Source organism: Heterodontus francisci, chromosome 27 (genome assembly GCF_036365525.1).
Source record: "Heterodontus francisci isolate sHetFra1 chromosome 27, sHetFra1.hap1, whole genome shotgun sequence".
NCBI classification, from domain to species: Eukaryota; Metazoa; Chordata; class Chondrichthyes; order Heterodontiformes; family Heterodontidae; genus Heterodontus; species Heterodontus francisci.
Genome location: NC_090397.1, coordinates 58,022,906 through 58,047,303, shown reverse-complemented (window position 1 = coordinate 58,047,303; position 24,398 = coordinate 58,022,906). Strand labels below are relative to the sequence as shown.

Below are 24,398 nucleotides of genomic sequence, written 5' to 3'. Positions count from 1 at the left end.
TGAATGGACAATAAATGCTGACCTAGCCAGCCTTGTCCACATCCCATAAATGAATTTTTAAAATGTTTTGAGCGGCTTTGCTATCAGTACCGGACATTGCTGGTGGAAATTGTTGGTTAGAGATAGAAGTATAGCACCAGCTTTGGAACCTCACAAAAGTATTCTTGGGTATGCACCTCAAGTATAGTCCAAAATAATGGAATGAATGGGAGGAGCAAATCCTAGTCTTTCTCTTCCTATATAAAATTGGTTTGGAAGTTTAATCCAGTTCCTGTTGGACACAGACCCACAGCGCAGAAGTTACTCAAATTTGATATTAATTGGTACTAAGCGTCAATCTTATTCAGAGAGTATAAGGTGGGCTCTGCATGAAATGGAGAAATATCACATCAGTGCAAAAGCATTGCTCTTCTGGAATTGGGGTTAATAGACGTTGTTGAGGCACATTTTTAACAATTAATAAATATGGCAAATTTCTATATTCTAAACTCCTGGTTGTGCCACACTCAGATATTTCTGAATGCATGTGTGTCTTTTATAGATATATATTCATGAAGAAATTATACACAGGCCTCATGCTTTGGGGCTGGATTATTTTATTCCATGCATTCACTGGTTTTATCACATTCTCTAGTTAAACAAAGTAGGTTGATTACAACAACTTGTATTTGCATAGCATCTTTAACATAGTAAAACATCCAAGGTGCTTCACTGGAGGATGTTACATCATCAGAAGCAACTAGATAGCCAAACAAGTGGCAAGACAAAATGTAATGGTTCCAGGACATTCTTTAAAGCACCATTGGGTGCATTAAAAGCATCAATATGTCGAGCAAAACCCCAAATTGTGCAGATACTTTTTTTTTCACAAAATCTCATCTTCCAAAACAGGTAGAACAAAACCTATCAGAGAGTTCAAAGAAGGTTTTAGTAAGGGTACGAAGAATGGCTTCATGGCAGGAAGACCAGGTAAGTCACTTTGTGCTCTCGTTCCATTTCCTTTCCAATATCAGCTTACCCTGGCTCGAGTAGTACAGTCAAGACATTCTTGATACAAGAAGTCATAAGGGCCAATAAAATTAACAGATGGAAAATCACTTCTGATAGTTTGCAAAGTGGTGATATACATTTTTGATGCTCAGTCCGAGTGCAGAATTTGATTTTTTACTTCTATATAGTTATTAAAAAATGACAACACTAATATCTACAATAATTTTAAATCTAAGATCAATAGAGTTTTGCTAGACAAGAGTATAAAAGTATATGGAGCCAAGGCAAATGGATGAAGATAAGATACAGATCAGCCATGATCCCACTTAACAGCAGAGCAGGCTCAAGGGCTGAATGGCCTATTCATGTTTCTGTACAACCAATATCATACAGCAGAACCATTGGAAATTGTTTATTAAGAAATAATACATTTATAATTGTAAGGAAATCATGAATAAATATAACAAAATTACAATTGAAGTAGAGTCCATAATTAATGGCATGAAAGGGGGGCACAATGGCACTGGAAGAGGGATACTGACAGGAGATTCAATAGTCAGGGGAACAGACAGGCATTTTTGTGGCCACAGATGTGAATCCAGGATGGTGTGTTGCCTCCCTGGTGCCAGGGTCAAGGATGTCACTGAGTGGCTGCAGAGCATCCTGAGTGGGGAGGGTGAACAGCCAGCAGTCGTGGTCCACATTGGTACCAACAATATATGTGGAAAGAGGGATGTGGTCCTGCAGAAAGAGTTTACTGAACTAGGTAAGAAATTAACAAGCAGGACCTCAAAAGTAGTGATCTCCGGATTACTCCCAGTGCCATGCGCAAGTGAGTGCAGCAATGGGAGGATAAAACAGATGAATGCGTGGCTGGAAAGATAGTGCAGGAGGGAGGGCTTTAGATTCTTGGGACATTGGGACCACCTCTGGGGGGGATAGGACCTGTACAGGCTGGACAGTTTGCACCTGAACAGAGCCGGGACTGCGTTCCTGGCAGGATGTTTTGCTAGTGCTGTTGGGGAGGGTTTAACCTAGTTTGGCAGGGGATGGGGACCTGAGAGTAGACTCAGGTGGGACAAAATCATAAATGAAAGTGGAAGGCAGCAAGTTAGAGGATGAGTCTGGAAGACAGTGGAAACAAAGATGAGAAAATAAAAAAAAGAGTCTGGCAGTGCTCAAGGGTATCTACTTCATTGAAAGGAGTATAACAAATAAAGCAGATGAGCTGGGGCCACAGATAGACACATGGCAGTATGATATCATAGCTATTACAGAAACATGGCTTAAGGAGGAATGGCAGCTCAACGTTCCTGGTTACAGGGTTTTCAGCCACGCTAAAGAGGGGGATAAGAAAGGAGGGAAAGTAACAATTTTGGTCAAAGAAACAATTACAGCTGTGAGGAGGTATGATACGTTGGAAGATTCATCAAATAAGGCCATATGGATCGAGCTAAGGAACAATCACACTGCTGGGAGTGTATTATAGACCCCCAAACAGTCAGAGGGAGGTAGAAGAGCAGATATGTAGGCAAATCTCTATGAAGTGCAAAAACAATAGGGCAGTACTAGTAGTGGATTTAAATACTCCGATATTAACTGGGATAGTTTTAGTGTGAAAGGAATTGAGGGAACAGAATTCTTGAGCTACATTCAGGAAAACTTTTTTGGCCAGTATGTAGCAAGTCCAACAAGAGAGGGCACAGTTTCAGATTTAGTTTTAGGAATTGTAGCTGGGCAGGTGGGAGGAGTGGCAGTGGGAGAGCATTTTGGTGTAGTGATCACAATTCAGTCAGTTTTAACATAATTATGGAAAAGGACAAGAATAGAACAGGAGTTAGAGTTCTCAATTGGGGCAAGGCCAATTTTACTAAACTGGGGAGTGATTTAGTGAAAGTGGACTGGAAATGGCTACTTGAAGGTAAATCAGTGTCAGAACAGTGGGAGGCATTCAAAGGGGAGATTCAAGGGGTTCAGAGTAAACATGTTCCCACAAAGAAAAAGGGTGGGACGGGCAAATCTAGAGCCCCATGGATGTCAAAGAGCTTACAGGGTCAGTTAAGGCAGAAAAGGAAAGCTTATGTCCAACACTGAGAACTGAGTACTACAGAAAGCCGAGAGGGGTATAGAAAGTGGAGGGGTGAAATCAAAAAGGAAATTAGGTAAAACTAAGTGAGGGCATGAAAGAATATTGGCAAGCAAAATCAAGGTGAACCCAAAGATGTTTTATCAATACATTAAGAGTAAGAGGATAACTAAGGAAAGAATAGGGCCCATAAAAGACCAAAAAGGTAACCTATGCGTAGGGGTGGAAGATGTTGGTATTGTTCTGAATGAATACTTTGCATCTGTCTTCACAAAAGAGGGGGTGATGCAGATATTGTAGTTAAGGAAGAGGGGTGTGAAGTATTGGATGTGATAAACATAGGGAGAGAGGAAGTATTAATGGGATTAGCATCCTTGAAAGTTGATAAGTCACTAGGGCTGGATGAAATGTACCCAGGCTTTAAAAGAAGCCAGACAGGAAATAGCAGAAGATCTGTCCAGCATTTTCCAATCCTCACTGGATACAGGTGTGGTGCCGGAGGATTGGAGGACTGCTAACGTTGTACCTCTGTTTAAAAAGGGAGCAAGGGATAGAGTCATAGAAAGATACAGCACTGAAACAGGCCTTCTGGCCCACCAAGTCTGTGCCAACCAACAACCACCCATTTATACTTATCCTACTTCAATCCCATATCACATCCCCACACTAGCAGCAATTTATCTATCAACCTGCAAGTCTTTGGCTGTAGGAGGAAACTAGAGCACCTGGCAGAAACCCACAAAGTCACAGGGAGAACTTGCAAACTCCACACAGGCAGTACACAGAACCAAACCCAGGTCACTGGAGCTGTGAAGCTACAGTGCTAACCACTGTGTCGCCAATAGACCGAATGCTTACAGCCGTCAGTCTAACTTCAGTCGTGGGCAAATTATTGGAATCAATTCTGAGAGACAGGATAAATTGTCACTTAGAAGGGAAAAGGTTAATCAAGGATAGTCAGCATGGATTTGTTAAGGGAAGATTTTATTTGACTAACTTAATTGATTTTTTTGAAGCAGTAACAAGGAAGATTGATGATGGTAGTGCAGTTGATGTGGTCCACATGGATTTTAGCAAGGTTTTTGATAAGGTCCCACATGGCAGACTGGTTAAAAATGTAAAAGCCAATGGGATCCAGGGAAATGTAGCAAGGTGGATACAAAATTGGCTCAGAGGCAGGAAACAAAGGGTAATTGTTGACCGGTGTTTTTGCAACTGGAGTGTTGTTTCCTGTGGTGTTCCGCAGGGCTCAGTACTGGGTCCCCTGCTTCTTGTGGTATATATTAACAATTTGGATGTAAATATAGGGGGAATGATCAAGAAGTTTGCAGATGACGCAAAGATTGACCATGTGGTAGACAGCGAAGAGGATAGCTGTAGGCTGTAGGAAGATATTGATGGTCTGGCCAGGTGGGCAGAAAAGTGGAAAATGGAATAGGACCTGGAGAAGTGTGAGGTGATGCATTTGGGGAGGTCAAACAAGGCAAAGGAATATACAAGTAATGGGAAAATACTGAGAGATGTAGAGGATGTGAGGGACCTTGGAGTGAATGTCCACAGATCCTTGAAGGTAGCAGGACAAATCGATAAGGTGATTAAGAAGGCATATGGAATCCTTTCCTTTATTAGCCAAGGTATAGAACATAAGAGCAGGGAAGTTATGCTGGAACTGTATAACTCATTGGTTAGGCCACAACATGAGTACTGTGTGCAGTTCTGGCCACCTAATTACAGAAAGGATGTAATTGCACCAGAGAGGGTACAGAGGAGATTTACGAGGATGTTGCCAGGACTGGAAAAATGCAGGTATGAGGAAAGACTGGGGTTGTTCTCCTTGGAACAAAGATGGCTGAGGAGAGATTTGATTGAAATGTACAAAATTGTGAGTGGCCTGGATAGAATGGAGGTGAAGGGCCTATTTACCTTAGCAGAGAGGTCTATGACTAAGGGGCATGGATATAAAGTGATTGGTAGAAAGATTAGAGGGGAGATGAGGAAAACTTTTTCACTCAGAGGGTGGTGGGGGTCTGGAACTCACTGCCTGAAAGGGTGATAGAGCAGAAACCCTCAACTCATTTGAAAGGTGTCTGGATATGCACCTCTAGTGCCGTAACCTTCAGGAGTCGGGACCAAATGCTGTAAAGTGGGATTAGACTCAGTGGCTCGTTTTTCAGCCGGCACAGACACGATGGGCCAAATGACCACCTATGGCAAATGCGTGAAGCGGAATGCAGACTGGTTTCATTCTCACATTGAAGAGCTGGAACCTGTCATAGCTGCTAAGTGCATTGCACTGCTGAACTACAAGAAAGCCCCCAGCGAGTTAACATCCGTAGCACTTAAAACAGCCAGAAGCGCTGCACAAAGAACAGCCAGGCGCTGCACAAATGACTACTGGCAACACCTATGCAGTCATATTCAGCTGGCCTCAGACATCGGAAACATCAGAGGAATGTATGATGGCATTAAGAGAGCTTTTGGGCCAACCATCAAGAAGATCGCCCCCCTCAAATCTAAATCAGGGGACACAATCACTGACCAACGCAAGCAAATGGACCGCTGGGTTGAGCACTACCTGGAACTGTACTCCAGGGAGAACGTTGTCACTGAGACCGCCCTCAATGCAGCCCAGCCTCTGCCAGTCATGGATGAGCTGGACGTACAGCCAACAAAATTGGAACTCAGTAATGCCATTGATTCTCTAGCCAGCGGAAAAGCCCCTGGGAAGGACAGCATTACCCCTGAAATAATCAAGAGTGCTAAGCCTGCTATACTCTCAGCACTCTATGAACTGCTTTGCCTGTGCTGGGATGAGGGAGCAGTACCACAGGACATGCGCGATGCCAATATCATCACCCTCTATAAAAACAAAGGTGACCGCGGTGACTGCAACAACTACCGTGGAAACTCCCTGCTCAGCATAGTGGGGAAAGTCTTCGCTCGAGTCGCTTTAAACATGCTCCAGAAGCTGACCGAGCATGTCTACCCTGATGCACAGTGTGGCTTTCGAGCGGAGAGATCGACCATTGACATGCTGTTCTCCCTTCATCAGATACAGGTGAAATGCCGCGAATAACAGATGCCCCTCTACGTTGCTTTCATTGATCTCACCAAAGCCTTTGACCTCGTTAGCAGACGTGGTCTCTTCAGGCTACTAGAAAAGATTGGATGTCCACCAAAGCTACTAAGTATCACCACCTCACTCCATGACAATATGAAAGGCACAATTCAGCATAGCGGCGCCTCATCAGACCCCTTTCCTATCCTGAGTAGCATGAAACAGGGCTGTGTTCTCGCACCTACACTGTTTGGGATTTTCTTCTCCCTGCTGCTCTCACATGCATTCAAGTCTTCAGAAGAAGGAATTTTCCTCCACGCAAGATCAGGTGGCAGGTTGTTCAATCTTGCCCGTCTAAAAGCGAAGACCAAAGTACGGAAAGTCCTCATCAGGGAACTTCTCTTTGTTGACGATGCTGCATTAACATCTCACACTGAAGAGTGCCTGCAGAATCTCATCGACAGGTTTGCGGCTGCCTGCAATGAATTTGGCCTAACCATCAGCCTCAAGAAAACGAACATCATGGGACAGGACGTCAGAAATGCTCCATCTATCAATATCGGCGACCATGCTCTGGAGGTGGTTCAAGAGTTCACCTACCTAGGTTCAACTATCAGCAATAACCTGTCTCTCGATGCTCTACGGCAGCGAGGCCTGGACAACGTATGTCAGCCAAGAGCGACGTCTCAATTCATTCCATCTTCGCTGCCTCCGGAGAATCCTTGGCATCAGGTGGCAGGACCATATCTCCAACACAGAAGTCCTCGAGGCGGCCAACATCCCCAGCTTATACACCCTACTGAGCCAGCGGCGCTTGAGATGGCTTGGCCATGTGAGCTGCATGGAAGATGGCAGGATCCCCAAGCACACATTGTACAGCGAGCTCGTCACTGGTATCAGACCCACCGGCCGTCCATGTCTCCGCATTAAAGACGTCTGCAAATGCGACATGAAGTCCTGTGACATTGATCACAAGTCGTGGGAGTCAGTTGCCAGTGATCGCCAGAGCTGGCGGGCAGCCATAAAGGCGGGTCTAAAGCGTGGCGAGTCGAAGAGACTTAGCAGTTGGCAGGAAAAAAGACAGAAGCGCAAGGGGAGAGCCAACTGTGTAACAGCCCCGACAAACAATTTTTTCTGCAGCACCTGTGGAAGAGTCTGTCACTCTAGTATTGGCCTTTATAGCCACTCCAGCTGCTCCACAAACCACTGACCACCTCCAGGCGCTTACCCATTGTCTCCCGAGACAAGGAGGCAAAAGAAGAAGAAGAAGAAACTTTCTATGATTCTATGATTTTCTATGTAAGTCATGGGCAGTCCAATATGTGCTCCCACTGGGAGTGGTTCTTTGCTGTGAGTGTGGACTTATGAAATTCCCCCCGTTCTAGTACAACTGAGCACCATATTTAATATGATATCAGAACCAGAATGCGAGCTGGAAATTTTTTTTACACAGTGATTGCACTGTCTGAAAGGGTAATGGAGACTCAACAAAAATTTTCAAAAGGGAATTGAATAAATATTTGAAAGGGAAATAATTGCAGGGCTCATCGGAAGAGGCAGGGAAGTGGGATGAATTGGATAGCCGCTTCAAAGAGATGGCACGGATACAATGGGCCGAATAGTTGCCTTTTGTGCTCATTCTATGTGCAAGCAATGATAGAAAACCACAAGGGTCACTTCTATGATACAAATTATATAATTTTTTGTGATAAACAACTCAAAAATATTATATCTTAGAAACATTAGGGGCTATACACATTTAAGTGTAAAGTATTGAACAAAATCAGAAATATGTATTTAAGTGCAGTACTGGGATCAGAGGTTATATAAAGTGGAATGAAATAGGTTCCGTTCAGTATATGTTTATCTGAAGTCAGTAATATTTATGTTTTTTTGTATCACAGATGCGTCTACCAGGTGCTGCAGGAATGAGAGAAGTAAAGAAGAGACTGGGGGTAGGAAATGGCAGTCTTTTATTACAAGGGAGGTAGTGCATGCAATTAATCCATAATTAACTAGCCATTAACAAAATTACATTCTTGGATTTCAAACTACAGCAAAGTGACCTTTGTAGCGACTGTGAGCGAGATTCAGTTTTTTTGTTTCTGACTTGGTAAGTTGGATAGCTCAGCTGTTTGAATGGTACAGTTAGGCCAATCCGTTTTGGGTTTGAATCCTGGTAGAGGTCACTCAGTTGTTCATCATTCTGAACTGGATAAAATAAGTACCATGTTTTAGTAAGTGGGGCAAATGGGACTGACCACCACACATTTGTAAACTGTCCTAACTGTTCACCAATGGAAATGGCGATGTGCAACAACAACAACTTGCATTTATATAGTGCCTTTAATGTAGTAAAATGCCCCAAGATGCTTCGCAGGCGCATTATCAAACAAAATTTGACACTGAGCCATACGGTGATAGTAAGGCAGATGACCAAAAGCTCGGTCAGAGAGGTAGGTTTTAAGGAGCATCTTAAAGAAGGAGAGAGAGATAGGAAGGGAATTCCAGAGCTTCGGGCCTACAGAGCTGAAGGCAAGGCCATCAATGGTGCAGGATTAAAATTGGGGATGTGCAAGAGACCAGAATTGGATGAGCACAGAGATCTCGATAAGACTGGAAGAGGTTAATTTTACGCCCCCTCAGGAGTGGGCTGAGGGGGGGGCTGTAAAATTGAGTGGGAGGCAGGGGGTGCCATTCCCGTTGCCTACCTGCTCCCGCTGCTATTTTGCCACTGGCGGGGGAGGTGACAAATGGTTAACCTGCCCCCAAGCCAATTGATGCCTTTAAGTGGCCAATTAATTGCCATTTAAGGGCCTCCTCCCACCACCAATGGTATTGGACAGGCACTTCAGCCCCTGAGGAGGCTGTCCAGTAATACCTGGCGGCCTCCTTGCGAGTTAGGGGTGCAGTCCTGAACGGGCACCCTGGCCCCGTGGAGGGCCCTCTAGCAGCACAGGCCACCACCGCTAAAACTACCCCCTTGCTCGAAACTCCAATGCCCACCTCCCTTGTTGGGGCCCAGCCAATTGTCCCCAGCGTGGCCTGAACACCACTTACCATTTTGAAGGGCAACGTCCATCATCCTCTTCTTGCTGGGTGCAGTCTTAGCAGTGGCCAATGCTCCTGAGAGCGCTGCTGGGACTGAGGAGCTGCCACCCCTCTGATTGGCCAGCAACTCTTGGAGGCAGGACTTCCTGCCTCAAAGGGGTGGAAACCCCGACTGAGGCCATAAAATGGCTGTGTGGCTTCCAAGCCCAGCAGAGGGGGGCTCGCCCCTGACATTTTAGCCTGTGGGCGGGGCCACCACCTCAACGTTAAATTCCGGCCAGGCAATATCAAGACTGGATAGCCCAATGAAGACCAGTATTTGCATATTATCTGTCTTTCTTCTTAATATTTATGAGTGGACAATTTATCGCGATGTAAATAAAACTGCATTATAGTCTGAGGTCACTATACATTTAAGTACTATTAAATATAATAAAGTAGATATTTTTTGGCTAATTCTTTCCTCAGGAGTCTTATCTCAGTACCAGAAAGTTGAAAAGAGAGAAGGTAAATTGCCTCCATTAAATGCGCTTTAATCATTCCAAATGTTTTTGTTAAAATAATTCTGAAGTGTGGATTTTTGTTTCATTTACAGAATAAGGCCATGAAAGTTGCTGCTCCTGCAATGGCATTGTCATCGCAGAAAGGTCAAAAGGTAACTTTTTTAGTTGAAAATTCCTGCTCCTGGTTAGTCGGTTATTCTCTGTGACCTTGTCCTATTGACAGCTCCTTTGTTATCTCTTGCACCACCCCCACTTTACTTGCGTAAAACCTTTCACATTTCTAGTATCTGCCAGTTCTGATGAAGGGTCACTGACCCGAAACGTTAACTCTGCTTCTCTCTCCAAAGATGCTGCCCGACCTGCTGAGTATTTCCAGCATTTCTTGTTTTTATTTTAGACATTCAAGGTTACCTGGAACTATGTGGATGGAATCCTGATCCTGTGTGACAGGTCTACTACACCAGATTCCAATAGTGAGTTAGGCCGGCTGGGCAATCATCAACATTATGCAGGTGTACTGCAGGTTTGCTTGGCTCAGGTATCAGATTACTGAGTCTACCACAATAGTTGACTCAGTTTTCCTGTTGTAAAGCATGTTATCTTCGTACCTAACTGACTCAAGTCATTCTGCTTACCTCCCCACCCCACCTCATCCCCATTCGCCCAAGGAGGTCAGTCAATATTTCGTCACAAATTCACCCAAACATTTATAATTCATACATCTCCTGATTCAGCCTCTCGAACCCATTCCAGCAATCAATTAGATTACAGTTGATCTATATCCCTGCTTATCTTCTGCTCTTGAGTAACACAGAATATAGCCAGAATTTTATGTTTGGCTGGAGGCCCTGCCCACCGGCCAAACAGTCGCGGGCGAGCCTGCTTCCGCTGGGCCTGGAAGCCACGCTATGATTTTACATGGCTCAGGTCCTTAATTGGCCTCGGGTGGGACTTGTGCCCCTCTGAGGCAGGAAGTCCCACCTCAAAGAGCTGCCAGCCAATCAGCGGGCTGGCAGCTCTGTCCCAGCGGCACCACCGGGAGTGATGGCCACTGCTGGGACTACACCCAGCTAGAAGAGCAAGACAGATGTCAGCCCCGGAATGAAGATAAGTGTGTGGGGCCTTGCTGTGGACAATTGGCCCGGCCCCAGTGAGGTAAGTGGGATCGGTTGGGAAGTGGGAGACTGTAGTGCAGTAGGGGGGCGCTCCTTAGGGCACAGGGTGCCCAATCAGGAGGGCCCCCCCCCCAGCCGGCAAGGAGGCTGCCAGGTTTTACTGAACAGCCTCCTGGGCATCCTGAGCTGCACGCCGGCTGCCGATAATTTTTTTTATTTCCAAAATATACTTTATTCATAAAAATCTGTAAAAAATACATGACAAAACAGTTCCAAACAGCACCAAATCAAAAAAATACAAACAGTGCAAAGGAGGTCAGTTTCCTTCAATACTGGAGTGAGTTGCCTCACAACCCTTCCATTTCATTTTTCATGCCATGTACATTTTACAGCAAATGAAAATTTTCCCGATACTGTTTGAGGGGTTTTCCATGGATCCAGCCCCTCCGTTCAGCTTGGTGGGGGGATCTTACACTGTGGTCTTTCCCCATTGAGCCTTTGCTGCGGCTGCCCCAAGCTTTAGTGCGTCCCTCAGCACATAGTCCTGGACCTTGGAATGTGCCAGTCTGCAACATTCGGTCGTGGACAACTCTGCGCTGGAAGACCAGCAAGTTTCGGGCAGACCATAGGGCATCTTTCACCGAATTGATAGTCCTCCAGCAGCAGTTGATGTTTATCTCGGTGTGCGTCCCTGGGAACAGCCCGTAGAGCACAGACTCCTGTGTTATAGTGCTGCTTGGGATGAACCTCGACAAAAACCACTGCATCTCTTTCCACACCTGCTTTGCAAAGACACATTCCAGGAGGAGGTGCGCAACTGTCTATTCCCCACCACAGCCACCTCGAGGGCATTGTGTGGAGGGGGTGAGACTTTGGGCATGCAGGAAGGATCTGACGGGGAGGGCTCTTCTCACCACCAGACAAGCTACATCTTGGTGCTTGGCGGTCTGCTCGGGGAACCATCCAACAGGATCCACCATCGCCTTTTCCCATAGGGCCTTGAGGACGTTCCGTGCAGACCACTGCCTGATGGATTGGTGGTCAAAGGTGTTTTTCCGCAGAAACTGCTCCACGAAGGATAGGTGGTACGGCATGGTCCAACTGCATGGAGCGTTCTGCGGCAATGTGACCAGGCCCATCCTTCACAACACCGGGGACAGATAGAACTTCAGCATGTAGTGACACTTGGAGTTTGCGTACTGGAGGTCTACACACAGCTTGATGCAGCCGCACACGAAGGTAGTCATCAGGATGAGGGCCACGTTGGGTACATTTTTCCTACCCTTATCCAGAGGTTTGAACATCGTGTCCCTCCGGACCCAGTCCATTTTGGATCCCCAGATGAGCGGAAAATGTCTCGGGTGACCGCCACAGCGCAGGAGTGGGGTATGGGCCAGACCTGCCCCACGTACAGCAACAACGTGAGCGCCTCGCACCTGATGACCAGGTTCTTACCCACAATGGAGAGAGATCGCTGCCCCCACATGCTCAACTTTTGTTGTACCCTGGCTACTCGCTCCTCCCAGGTTTTGGTGCATGCCCCGGCCCTTCCGAACCATATCCCGAGCACCTTCAGGTAGTCTGACCTGATGGTGAAGGGGACAAAGGATCGGTCAGCCCAGTTCCCAAAGAACATGGCCTTGCTCTTGCCGTGGTTAACTTTGGCTCCCACAAGCCAAAAGACTTGCAGGTTGGTAGGTAAATTGGCCATTATAAATTGCCCCTAGTATAGGTAGGTGGTAGGGAAATATAGGGACAGGTGGGGATGTGGTAGGAATGTGGGATTAGTGCAGGATTAGTATAAATGGGTGGTTGATGGTCGGCACAGACTCGGTGGGCCGAAGGGCCTGTTTCAGTGCTGTTTCTCTAAACTAAACTAAACTAAACAGATTGCAGCCGGAGCTGATTTTGCATACTTTTCTGGGGCGGCACAGTGGCGCAGTGGTTAGCACCGCAGCCTCACAGCTCCAGCGACCCGGGTTCAATTCTGGGTACTGCCTGTGTGGAGTTTGCAAGTTCTCCCTGTGTCTGCGTGGGTTTTCTCCGGGTGCTCCGGTTTCCTCCCACAAGCCAAAAGACTTGCAGGTTGGTAGGTAAATTGGCCATTATAAATTGCCCCTAGTATAGGTAGGTGGTAGGGAAATATAGGGACAGGTGGGGATGTGGTAGGAATATGGGATTAGTGCAGGATTAGTATAAATGGGTGGTTGATGGTCGGCACAGACTCGGTGGGCCGAAGGGCCTGTTTCAGTGCTGTATCTCTAAACTAAACTAAACTAAACAGACTGCAGCCGGAGCAGATTTTGCATACTTTTCTGGAGTCGGGACATTTCCCTCTGTTTCTCTCTCACCCTCTGAACACCTTTGAAGATAAAGAACCTCTTGATGTTCTCCTTGATCGCCTCCCACCAGTGAACTGGAGACTCAAAGAGGGGTTTCATGGTTCTCCAACCTCTGTAATCCCTTTTGAGTTCCTCAACATTCTCTGGGGTTAGCAGCGTAGTATTGAGCTTCTATATCCCCCTGCCAACCCGCTGCCGATAATATACCAACTGCAGCAGGAGGAGGCCCTTAATTGGCAGTTAATCGGCCACTTAAGAGCCTTAATTGGCCTGAGGTAGGCAGGCCACTTATCACAGCCGCCGCTTGTAAAATTGCAGTGGCGGCTGGAAGGTGATGGGAACGGCAGCACCCACCTCCCACTCAATTTTATGTCCCGCCCCCGCCCCACCTCCAGCCCGCTTCTGCGGGGGTATAAAATTCCAGCCTTTGAAATAACTTCATTGGCTATAAAGTAGCTAGACCTTGACTCCCTTGCAAACTCTTGTGGGAATTGGTCCAAAGCATGAACTAATGTTAGAATCTGTTGGATCCCCGGTGCCCTATGTTTAACATAGTCCAGTGAGTAACAGAGGAGGTTCACTAACATACTACAATATTTCAGATACACATGCACAAAATTGCAATACGTTAGATAATTTTACAAAACAATACGGCCCAAATGTTCCTGTTGTTGTACCTGTTGAACTGTCTTGGCACAATGAGCAGAGGAAAGCAAGTAGGGAGGATTGCACTCTGTAATGATCACATCCGATTTTTCCTCCATTTAAATGAATGGATTGAAAATCAGACATGCAATTGTCACACCTGATTTTCCACCACGCTCTGTGACCAGGGAATCCAATATACTCAGGATCCCCTGGAACTGCCCCTTATATGTTCTGTGAAGCTTCAGGTGTTAAAAAGGGGGAACAAAAGACTTGAATTTCTATAGTGTCTTTTATGACTTCAGGATGTCCCAGAGGTTTTACAGCCAACTAAGTACTTCTTTGAATTGTGTTTGCTATTATAATGTAGGAAAAGTTAACTAGGACCACTGTGATGCGCGAATGTGATTTAAATGTTAGAATTTAACATGAAGAACAATTAGTATTGCCACCTTACACATTGTTGGTGTTTTCTCAGGGTGAAAAGGGTCAACCTGGTGAAGCAGGACATAAGGTATGTGGGAAAAAAACAAAAAGGGTTGGGAAATATCCTTCCCAATAGAAAAAAATGCAGATGTTTTGAAGAACTATCAGAAGTATAGTTTTGGTTGGTTTTGGTTTTGGATGCAATTGCATAGAATGTACAGCACAGAAACAGGCCATTTGGCTCAATTGGTCCGTGCAGGTGTTAATGCTCCACACAAACCTCCTCTACTAACCCTACCACTACTAACCCTATCAATATATGCAATATAGATGGCTTCAAGCTGCATTCTAACCTGGAATTTAGGGGTTCTCACTTGCAAGTGAAAGAAAATGTCCCTTCTTGTTTTGTGCTCTACCCGAGACACTTACTGTTTGACAGTGACATCCATTAACTTACAGATCCATCTCAGAATTATTTGATGCAAGCCATCGGTGAGGAGCCCAAAAAGGAGCGTCTGAGTGACCAGCTCCTAAATAATTACACTAGTCATTGGTCTCCAACATGAGGAACAGCCATTTATGACTATCCACCTCTGTCTAAAATCCTGTTTAATTCTCTCGGACAACATCGGGCGCACTGCCTGATGCCAACCCATGCCATTTTGTCCGTTCTCCGTTCCCATCTTCAAAGGCAGGACAAAATCCTGCCCTAGTGTCCTGCTCAATCCTGAACTCAGCTTCCTGCCCCACCTCTGCATTGTTTCCAGAACTGCCCATAATATGTTGCTATCTCTTCCCTTCTGCTGCCAAAGTCCTAGCACATGCCTTCATCACATCAGAACATCTCCAACACCCCGCCAGCTGTCTCCCCCATTACCCTTCACAAGTTTCAACTCTTCCAAAAGGTTACAACCTGTGTCCTCAGCCACACTATATGTCCCACACTCTTACTGCTCTATCGTCTCCAAGCTCCGCTGGCCACTGCAAACCCCCCCCGAACCCCTTCTCCACCTCCCCCCCACCCCCACCACCACCCCCCCCCCCCCCCCGCCCCCACAACCCTGTTTCCACCGCCATGCCTCTGTATGTTGAGTTTAGAATTTTCATCCTTGTTTTCAAATCTCTCTATGGGATTGCCCACTGTCCTGCCTTACACCCTATGCACTCTACACTCCTCTAACACTGGACTTCACACCCCACTTCCTCCACTCCCACCATTCCTCACCTTCCAGTTTCTCATACTTGCTCACCTTCCTTCTTGCTTTTAAAAATTATCTTTTACCATCACTTTGGTTTCCTATCCTCGGCTCTCCATTCTCCACCTTATTCCCCAATGTTCACTGTCAACAATATCACTTTCTTCCTTAATGTAAAGTGCTCTTCCTGCACAAAGCAGCATGATATAAATGCAAGTTGCTGTTGTTGTAACTTGATAAGACATGACCTCCTCTTACCAAATCCAAGAGGGCTTTTACCAAATTTAACAAGATGCTGCTATAATGCTTCTAATGACAGTACCTCTGACAATGCTGCATTTCCCCCGCCTTCCACCACAATCCCAACCAAGGTAGTGTTTCTACATCTAATCAAACATTACTGTTCAGTGATTTCCCAAATCACATCTTAATTCCTTCCTGTAAGCACAAGTCATAATCTATTGCTGCCTTCCCCATTGCTACTGCCGAAAAGTTCTCGAGTGTTTCCACAGTTAAACATTTAAAGAAACTATTTTCATTTATATCCGCTGCCACTTCTTAAGTAATTGAATTTAGCCTGGTCTAGCCTTGAGTATCAACAAGTTAAACACAGAATCAATCTTGTGTTGCCAAGGAGCTGTAAGTATATTTGAAAAATGGAGTTTAAACCCCATTTTATGCATTTCCCACCTAATTCTTTCTTCAGGAAGGTCAAGCTGAATGTTTAATCTGAAGTGACTTAAATTGATTATTTTATGTTAATTAACCAATATTTGATTTTTTTCCATTCTACTGATTCCCCATCACAAAGATTGTAAAACACACATCCTGTTTTTCTTTATATTCTGTTTACAGGGAACACCTGGAACAACAGGAAACCAGGTATGAATTGTTATAGAGTCATAGAGTCATAGAGAGATACAGCACCGAAACAGGCCCTTCGGCCCACCAAGTCCATACAGACTATCAACCACCCATTTTATACTAATCCTACATTAATCCCATTTTTCCCTCTCACATCCCCACCTTCCCTCAATTCTGCTACTACCTACCTACACTAGGGGCAATTTTTACAATGGCCAATTTACCTATCAATCGCAAGTCTTTGGTCTTATAGGAATACATTGCTGGATGCTGCTGGGATCTGACACTGTCTGATAGGGATACAGTGCTGGCTCCTCCTGGAGTCTGACATTGCCTAACAGGGATACAGTGCTGGATACTCCCGGGAGTCAGACACTGTCTGATAGGGATAGATTGCTGGATACTCCTGGAGTCTGACACTGTCTGATAGGGATACAGTGCTGCATACTCCTGCGGTCTGACACAGTCTGATAGGGATATAGTGCTGGATACCTTCGGGTCTGACACAGTCTGATTGGGACGTTATCACCATATTCATTTTATATCTAACAGGCATTAGCATTATGTCATTTTTACCTCAAGTTATGAATGTTGGTTCTGCAGATTATATTTTCATCGTGTCGATATGAATCATTATGAATATTATACAAACTTGTTCTGTGCAAGGAAATAGATAAAATACATAAGCAATCAATAACAAAAGTCAAAAATGCCCTGTTGATGAGAAAGTTAATTAATCCATGTACATGATTCATTTTTGTGACACAAATCTACAATAATCATTTATTATAATTTCAGGGTGCCAAAGGGGAAATTGGTGAAAAGGGTCAAAAGGTAAGATTAAAATTTACGTTAATAGTTTTTGGTCTGATGTCTATTTTTCTTGGTTTCCTTTGTGCTGATAAAAGTGGGGATTGTCACTGTTTGAACATGAAACAGCCTCCTACATTTAACAGAATCTGTGCCTAATACTGTCGGGTCAACATCAATTACAGCCAGGCCAAGCCCACTGTAAGCAAATGAAGAGTAAAGCTCCATCCACTTATGACAGCAATGGGGCTGGTTTTCCTGTCTGTAATGCTCTGTGCCCACCAGTTCATAGCAAGTTAAAAGACTCCTTAAACAGATGTCAAGGTAGGAAGCTCCTGACTGAAACCTGTGTGGATGAGGAGCATGTGGCTGCACGGGGGCTTCCCTGTGTGGGTGAGGGGGATTTGGTTGCAATGGTGTGAGTGCCAGGGATTTGGATGTAGTAAGGCTACATGTGGTAGCTGTATTTTCCCTCTTCACCCTGCTGGACCCCTCTGCTTTGGCTCAGTTCACTATCCCCTCCTCCAGCAATGCCACCCTTGTCCAGCTCAGTGGGAGTGACCTCACTTGGTTCTACTCTGACCTATCCAATTGTAGACAGAGCAATCCCAGCAATGGCTTCTCTTCCAGCTCTGCACCATCACCACTAGAGTCTCCCAGGATCTGATGGAAATCTGAAATAAAACAGAAGATGCTGGAATTACGCAAGTCAGTCAGTACCTGAAAATTAAAAGACAGACTAATAGTTCCAGTGACACCTTTCGCCAGAACCAGATTAGGAGGTTTATTTTATTCATTCACAGGATGTGGATGTTGCTAGCAAGGTCAGCATTTGTTGGCCATCCCTAATTGCCCTTGAGAAGGTGGTGGTGAGCTGCCTTCTTGAATGTGCACACTCAGGCTGCAGCCAATGAATTGGACCTATTCAAATTGATAAACTACTTTATAAAATTGCAAAAATAAAGTTTCCACCATTATTAAGTTCTCCCTGTGTCTGCGTGGGTTTTCTCCGGGTGCTCCAGTTTCCTCCCACAGCCAAAAGACTTGCAGGTTGATAGGTAAATTGGCCATTATAAATTGTCACTAGTATAGGTAGGTGGTAGGGAAATATAGGGACAGGTGGGGATGTTTGGTAGGAATATGGGATTAGTGTAGGATTAGTATAAATGGGTGGTTGATGTTCGGCACAGACTCGGTGGGCCGAAGGGCCTGTTTCAGTGCTGTATCTCTAATCTAAAAAAATAAACAATGGTTGTTCAAAGAATGCACATTATTTGGCTTCTATAAAGGCTCCACCTTGTTTTCCAGGGAGAACCTGGCATTGGTTTCAGAGGCCCAATCGGTCAATCAGGATCTCCTGGACAAAAGGTATGAAGCTTGCTTCATCACAGTGTTTGTTTAGTGCATGACATGTGGAAAACCAAAAGCACCATCTGTGTGCTTCTCACAAGGCTATTCTCGCTGTTATATCGCACAAAATTTTTCCTCGAGTTTAAATGTCAGTGGTTCACTAGCAGAAAAGGATACTGCTTTCAGATCATGAAAATTGCATGTGATTCCCACCACAGAATTCTGCCTGCCAATGCACAGCTTTTAGGCAGTACCCATGACACCTCTTTTCTGAAGGTACTTATTCTGAGTGACAACAGGTAGAAAAGTTGGCTCATTGGAGATATGGGTTACCCACTTAAAATCTGGTTCATGAGACCACTGTACAACCCTCATACCCTCAGCAAAGGGCCTACAGCAAATCAAATCTCAAGCCATTGAACTCATTGGCATTTGTGGGATGTTGCTAACACAGAACGACTTCTACACTTGGCCTATTGAATGTCAACACGGCGTTCCACAAAGCAGCTCACTGAGTGAATCTCTTTGAGCCATTTTGATAAAGTGATAATCAGGGCCCATGAAAATCCATGCCTGCATTTTAGAATGGAATCGAGAAAAATTCTAACCTAGGTGATTGGTCCCTTTTCCCCATGAAAAACTTTCCTGCTCTGCTTCTCAACTGGTTCTTCTTCACCAATCCCACCTACTATCTGTTTCTGTTGCTGCTCCAGGGATTTAGCTCTGTGTTAAGATGGCTTGTTGCTGAGGCATGTTTTTAATGTGCAAATCATACAAGGCATTGCTTCATACCTACTGAAACACATGTGGCTGAATTTTGTGAGTGTGGGTCAAGTCCCACTACCGGGGCCAAAGTGGGAGCCAACCCAGCTTTCGGCTGGCTGGGGGACCAGGGGTGGCATATTGACGTTGAATTCAGGATGGCGGCCTGCCCCCAACCCAAGAGCTGCCGGTCCAATTAGATTGGGCAGGGTGGGGGGGGGGGGTGGTGTTTGTTGAGCACTGGCAATGCCATTGCCGCAAGAGTGCCCATAAAGGAGGCCCCCCCCCTCGTCACAACACTAGAACCCACTGGGCGAGCATCAGAGTTTACCAGGCCATCTCCCCACGTGGAGTGGGCCCTCTGAATGTAGGCAAAATGCCTGTGGCGCTGGAAAGTGGCCCTTAATTGACCACTTAAGCAGCTCAATTAGTCGCCTGGTGGGCAGCTGAACCGCCAACTTTCCCACCACTGGAAATATGGGATGGCGGCGGGAAGACTTTAGCCTCCTCTCTAGACACCTTCTCCACCTTTTGCCAGCCCTCCCTCCTACCAGCCCATCGCCAGTGAGCCAGGAAAATTCAGCCCATGGTTTAAATTGGACAAACCAGGACCATGTTAGAATCATAGAATGATGCCTGTGCACCCAGCTCCCAGCTCTTTCACTATATTTGCAGACTGTTTAAAGTATGTATTCCAATTTCTCTTTGGAAGTTACTATTGAATCTGCTTCCACCGTCCTTTCTGGCAGTGCATTCCAGATCACAACTTATTGCATTAAAAAATTCTCATCTCCCTCCCTGGCTGTTTTTTGCCAATTACATTAAATCCAGATTTTTTTTTTTCCTGTTTTCCTGTTTCACGGCGCTCCTTTAATCCTGTCTCTGGGGCTCCCCCACAATTCTTTGCTCTCTCCCTGTTCTGCTGCTCCAACTTGCACATCACATGCACCAGATATTGCTTCCCAGCACATCCCTCCAGTATCAACTCTTCAGAGAGGGTTTGAGATTTGACCTGCCCATCTTTTCTTTGTGCCTTTTGTTGTCTTCCACCTTTATCTGTAAGAAGAAAGAATAAATGGATTCAATTAATGTATACTTTGCGCTGCACATTTCAAACTGCAGCACACTTTCATGGCCTTATGGAGAGCCTATCTCATTCAGGGACTTTTGCTATTTATTATGTTCATTAATGATTTGGGTGTAGTTGTTGGAGGGAAATAATCTGCATGTTTGTGGACGATACCACAATATGTGCAGGTGCTGGGACCGTAGACAATGCTCAACTACTACAAGCAGATCTCAATGTGTTGGGGAATTGGGTCCATGTTTGGCAAATAATGTTCAACTTAGAAAAGTGGAGTGTGATGCATGTTTGCAGGTTCCATACTAAACACCCATACAACCTACAGAAGAATAGAATTTAAGCCAGTGCTGAATAAAGAGATCTGGGTATTTTATTGGATCACTTTCTAAAGGTTCATGATAAATCTCCATGAAACTATAGCTAAAGCCAACAGTGTTATAGGGTGTATTAACAGGAGGATTCACTATAAAACAAAACCTATTATTTCATCCTTGTATAAGACTTTGGATCGCCACACTTAGAATTGTGTATCCAGTTTCTGTGCAGATTTTCAGGAAATTCTAGGCCAAAATAAATTAAACCAAAATTCTTAATAGGTCAAATTGAGACACAAATCCTCAAATATTACACAAATACTAACTGATTTCTTTAAATTAGGGTGAACCAGGGTTACAAGGTCCTGCAGGAGCTCAAGGTATTCAAGGCATCCCAGGTAACACAGGTATCCCAGGATCCCAGGGTATGAGAGGTCCTCCGGGAGAGCCGGGATACCCAGGAGTAAAGGTAATTATTGAAACAAATTATGAGCTTTTTGTGTTTGAACCTCTCTTTCGTAATCTCCAGTCTTTCTCACTTGGACTCGTGTGTACAGGCTTATGTGTGTGCGTGCAATGGGTGTTTGGATAAGTAAGGATTTCTGAAGTGACTGCAATCCCATAGGAAGCATTACAGGTGATAAGAATGAAGTTTAAGTGGATTATTACAATCACACCATTTAAAAATTTAAGAATGTTTATAAATTTGTAAAATCCATTGAGCCAATCAAGTATTATTCATTTTGATGGAGCAATCCCACCCAACACCCTTCTTAGCATATCCCTCAATCAACTTTTCTCTTCAGAGCTACATTTAGTATTCAGTTTTATTTTATGTGTTGAGTTCAATTACAAGAGCTTGTTGGGGTGACTCGCTGTGGGAGAAGGTCTTCCCACGTTTGGATCCTGGCAGTGATATTTAGGTTGTCCAACCTCTCAGTTCTTCTATACAGGCTGGCAATGTGCTTTTGGCATCACTGGCTTATATGGATCTCCTCACAGTCTCGCAAAGTCCTGACCACACTGTCAATGTAGCAAACACGACTTTGCACTAAAAGACCCATTTTGCAAGACTTGTGAAATCTATACCCGGAAATGGATGGCTGACCATCTGTAACTAACCTACAGCCTACTGAGTTAACTGCAGCCAATTTTGTAGTGTCTGCTCACCTGAATAATTCACAAATACTCACAGTAAGGCTTTGACCTTGGGTTGGCAATGAGACTAATGAGGGATGTGTAAAATCTTCCCAACAGCTCAAATTCAAAGGGATTATACACACTTAAAGGTGAGTGTCTGTTGGAGTGGGGGGTTATTGTTTAAGTCTTTAGAAAATCCCAAAATGAATTTTTAAATATTAGTCAGCCTTTGCCAAGACTGTGGAGGAAGGAAAGAAGTGTTGGGTAAAAATAGACTGAATGTAAATCCAACGTGGAGAAGAAAGACATAAGAAAAGAAAGAAATTCATATAGTGCCTTCTCGGAACTCCAATGCCCTTCATCCAATGAAGTACTAATGCAATGTAAGAAACAGAGTGAAATATGCCATGAACCAGAAACTGTGTGTAAGTGGAAGTGTGGTACCTGGCCTTCTGTTTGATTGCTGGAAAAACAAACTATACTGCTGCATGTGGTGGGTTTGTTTGGCACTTCAGGGCACCATCCTCAAAGAACAGCAGTGTACCTTTCCAATCAGGAGGTGGTGAAATGGCTTGATGCTTAGTACAGTGAACGGGTGCCATTTGCTACACTGTGTACTCTTGGGATCTCTAGCACCCAGGAAACATTTTGGCCACTGTCAAGCCTGATGTCTCCTTTCCATAGGGGACAGTGATTGACATGTTGCCCCTTGCAAACAAGGCTGCAGTCATTTGTTCAACACATCTGCGGACAACTGATGTCAGTGGTAATGGCTTGGAAGAATCAGATGCTTTAAAGCTTAGGATGTGCCCATGGGAAGAACCTTCTCCTAGAAGTAGCAGAGGTACACGGCAGCCCTTGCATACATAAACAGCTGTTTTTGCAGGATTTCTGTAAATCTTCCATTAAGTTTACAGTGGGAGATTGGGAGGACCCCTATGGAGATTCCTCCCCATTATATTGTCCACTTCAGTAGTATTCTTGAGAACTTAATCCACAATGTTATTAGTTTTTGTGTAAAAAATAGGCTTCACCTGACTTCCCTTCTAACTCCCACCTTGCTCATTTTTAACTTGTCTACCCAAATATTTGAACTCTTCACTAAATTACCTGGATCAACCTGCTCAATCCACGTCACAATCACCTCAAAGGCTCTTCTTTTCAAAAGAGAACTAATCTAACTGTTCCTCCTCCTTTCACTGCTACTAAGAATCATCCTGGTTCCTTCACCTCTGAACCGTTCACCACGATAATACCTTATCTATGACTTGGTGACCAGCACTGGGCATTGTTACAGATGTATGGCAGACATTTTTATTGCCCCTTTAATTTCTTAATGCAAAACACTGGGTTATAGTGACTGGTCTTCACCTAACTGTTCAATCGCCTGGAGTACTTACTGAGAATCCTCACTTCACTGACTAACAACGTAATAACCCAGGAGACCTCAGGTTATGAAACATTTTCATTTCTGTCCCCGGATTATAATTAAAAGTCATTCACAAGCAACATGTTTCTGGAAATTAACAGCGGAAATTTTAATGATTGTTCAAGCATTGAGTGGATGTGCAGTGATTAGGTTAGGGAAGGATATCTGCTCAGAGTTGAAGAAGTCACAATGCATTTAATGAGACTATCAGGATGTAATTGTCAGGGTGGCTCAAATTATTTCTTGCCTGTGATACTTGCATCAGCCAGCATGTTTGAGAAATAAAAAACATTTAACCTATTGACTGCTTAATGCACACACCTTGATGGTGAACCTTAAGGACATTCATTCTGATTCTTGAGTCATCAGTCACTTCCTGTTATCTACAAGAACTGTTAATCTAACAAAGTGACTTGCAGAGAAAAAAAATGGGTAAGTTCAGGAAATTATCTGATAAAACCTCTCTGGCACCAGTGAAGCTGTCAATAGTTTACTTGGTGCTTTAAAATGTTGTCCCTTAGACTCTTTCAGCATCCTAGAAAAGATGCCATCCAGCCCTAGGAATTTGCTAGTTTTCAGTTCATTTAACTTATCAAATACCTCCACATTAATGATTTCAAAAAGTTTTGTGATATTCATTTTACCAAAATAGTTAGTTCGTCAAAACATATTTTATCCTATAATAATTTAATACAAAACACTTCTGAAAATAATCATTAAGCAATTCAGCTACTTTTTTCTCCATCTTCAATTATTCCATCACTTTTATCTTTTAACTTATTCTAACTAATTCTGTAATTTCTTTTGTTTAAACAGTAAACTTACCTTATATTTTCTATCTTCCTCACTGTTTGTTCTGGATCTGGGAATCATCAAATCATGGTGTTTGATTCAGAGATTAGTTTTTTTCATCCAATCAAGGCTGAACAGCACACATTTGAAGCAACTGGATTAAATCTATGGGATCGATTTTAACAGTTCCCAGCAGGCAGCAATGGGGTAGCACCACTGGCTTCAATTGAAAGGACAATTGGATGGAGAAATGGTGGTCCATTGAAGCTCACACCACCAAAGCAGATTAATCTTGTTGATGAAATAGTTTATGACAGAGTTAAACTTTGAAACTGTTCATCTATTGCATTGAACATTGTTTTGGGAAAAATTCTACCCAGCAGGTCTAAGGACCGTATCACTACCACTCATGTGTAGAAGATATAAATTATCTTCAAATGT

The 24,398-nt window shown here is 44.3% G+C and overlaps 1 protein-coding gene across 1 annotated transcript in view; it reads left to right on the top strand.

The window, feature by feature from the left end:
• Positions 1-24,398, top strand: part of col7a1l (collagen type VII alpha 1-like) — a 353,167-nt gene that overhangs the window by 172,958 nt on the left and 155,811 nt on the right. Inside the window, exons 66-73 of the mRNA XM_068059665.1 lie at positions 892-969; positions 8,039-8,089; positions 9,654-9,692; positions 9,781-9,840; positions 14,269-14,304; positions 17,075-17,110; positions 18,395-18,454; positions 20,940-21,065. Coding sequence (XP_067915766.1) covers positions 892-969; positions 8,039-8,089; positions 9,654-9,692; positions 9,781-9,840; positions 14,269-14,304; positions 17,075-17,110; positions 18,395-18,454; positions 20,940-21,065 — 486 coding nt within the window. The remainder of the gene's footprint in view (positions 1-891; positions 970-8,038; positions 8,090-9,653; positions 9,693-9,780; positions 9,841-14,268; positions 14,305-17,074; positions 17,111-18,394; positions 18,455-20,939; positions 21,066-24,398) is intronic.